The sequence below is a fragment of the Ceratina calcarata genome, unplaced genomic scaffold (assembly GCF_001652005.2).
Source record: "Ceratina calcarata isolate Rehan_Ccalc_2016 unplaced genomic scaffold, ASM165200v1 scaffold367.2, whole genome shotgun sequence".
NCBI lineage: Eukaryota > Metazoa > Arthropoda > Insecta > Hymenoptera > Apidae > Ceratina > Ceratina calcarata.
Window position 1 is genome coordinate 12,403 of NW_017159790.1, and position 1,040 is coordinate 13,442.

At 43.0% G+C, this 1,040-nt stretch overlaps 1 protein-coding gene across 1 annotated transcript in view; it reads right to left on the reverse strand.

Moving 5' to 3' along the window:
- The window catches only part of LOC108625569 (uncharacterized), an 8,179-nt gene extending 7,145 nt beyond the window's left edge, over window positions 1-1,034 (reverse strand). Inside the window, exon 1 of the mRNA XM_018025666.2 lies at window positions 763-1,034. Within this exon, the coding sequence (XP_017881155.1) occupies window positions 763-1,027 (265 nt within the window). The 5' untranslated portion in view covers window positions 1,028-1,034. The remainder of the gene's footprint in view (window positions 1-762) is intronic.
- Window positions 1,035-1,040: the final 6 nt, after the last annotated feature.

The window sequence follows — 1,040 nt, forward strand, 5'->3', positions numbered from 1 at the left end:
TTGGGATTAACTGTATAGCCAATACATCCTTAAGTATTCCTTCTCGCTTGTTCAAATTCCTTATTTATTAAGAACATTTATTTCAAAAATATTTTGCTGTATTTCCTTCATGCCAATCAACTATTCATTAATTAGCAACAGACTCGAAATATACACTCAACTGTTTACTTGGGAAACAACTCAATTAATACTCACAACTGAAGACTGAATCGAAGCTTGGAAAAGTTGTTCCAAGCGGAAGGCAAAACGAATTTATTCAAGGTTTATTCAACGTTCTCCCATCGGGCGAACAAGGGAGGGAAAGAAGAACGGGGGAGAAAAAAAAATATCCAAGAAATGGGTTAAACTCCGGAAAGAAAAGCTCGGGCCGCTTTGCGTCGCACTTTATCCTATTGTTTCCTCGAGGCTCGAGTTACGGTTCTGTCGCGGGCCACTTGTCACTTGAGTGAAGTTGCCAGTAATTAGATTCTTTTGTTGCGCCCTTAAACGGCCGCTTTTACTACCTACGCCGCTACAAACTTCTACCCGATCGTCCCTAAAACGTCCCTAAAAATCTGTGTCAGTTCAAAGATTTATTAAAATTCACTGCAGACTTTTATACAAAATTTATTAACAGATTAATTAATTAATGAAACGTAAGAGCAGTTATTTCATATGCAAACTGATTTGCACGTTGCATTAAAATTTGGATGAAACGTGATTGCCGTGAAGTTAGACGAAAGTACACATATACGTATATGTTGAGTTGTTCGAACCGCTTACCTGTATAAGCGTTGGACACGTTGCTGACGCTCTCGAGATAAAGGGGATAGGTGATAACGAGCGAGGTGATGGAGATGACGAGGGCGAAGAGGGTCGCGAGGAAACTGAATTTTTGCCAGGCGACCCTGTCCGTGTCGAACAGCTTATCGGTGGCCTGATAAGCCACATATGGCGACTCGTCGGTGTCGGTGTACTCTTCGATCTCCACGTCGCTGCCCGTGCAACGGAGCTCCTCCTGCTCGTCCTCGTCGACCATCGTCGACATTGAGCACAGCCTC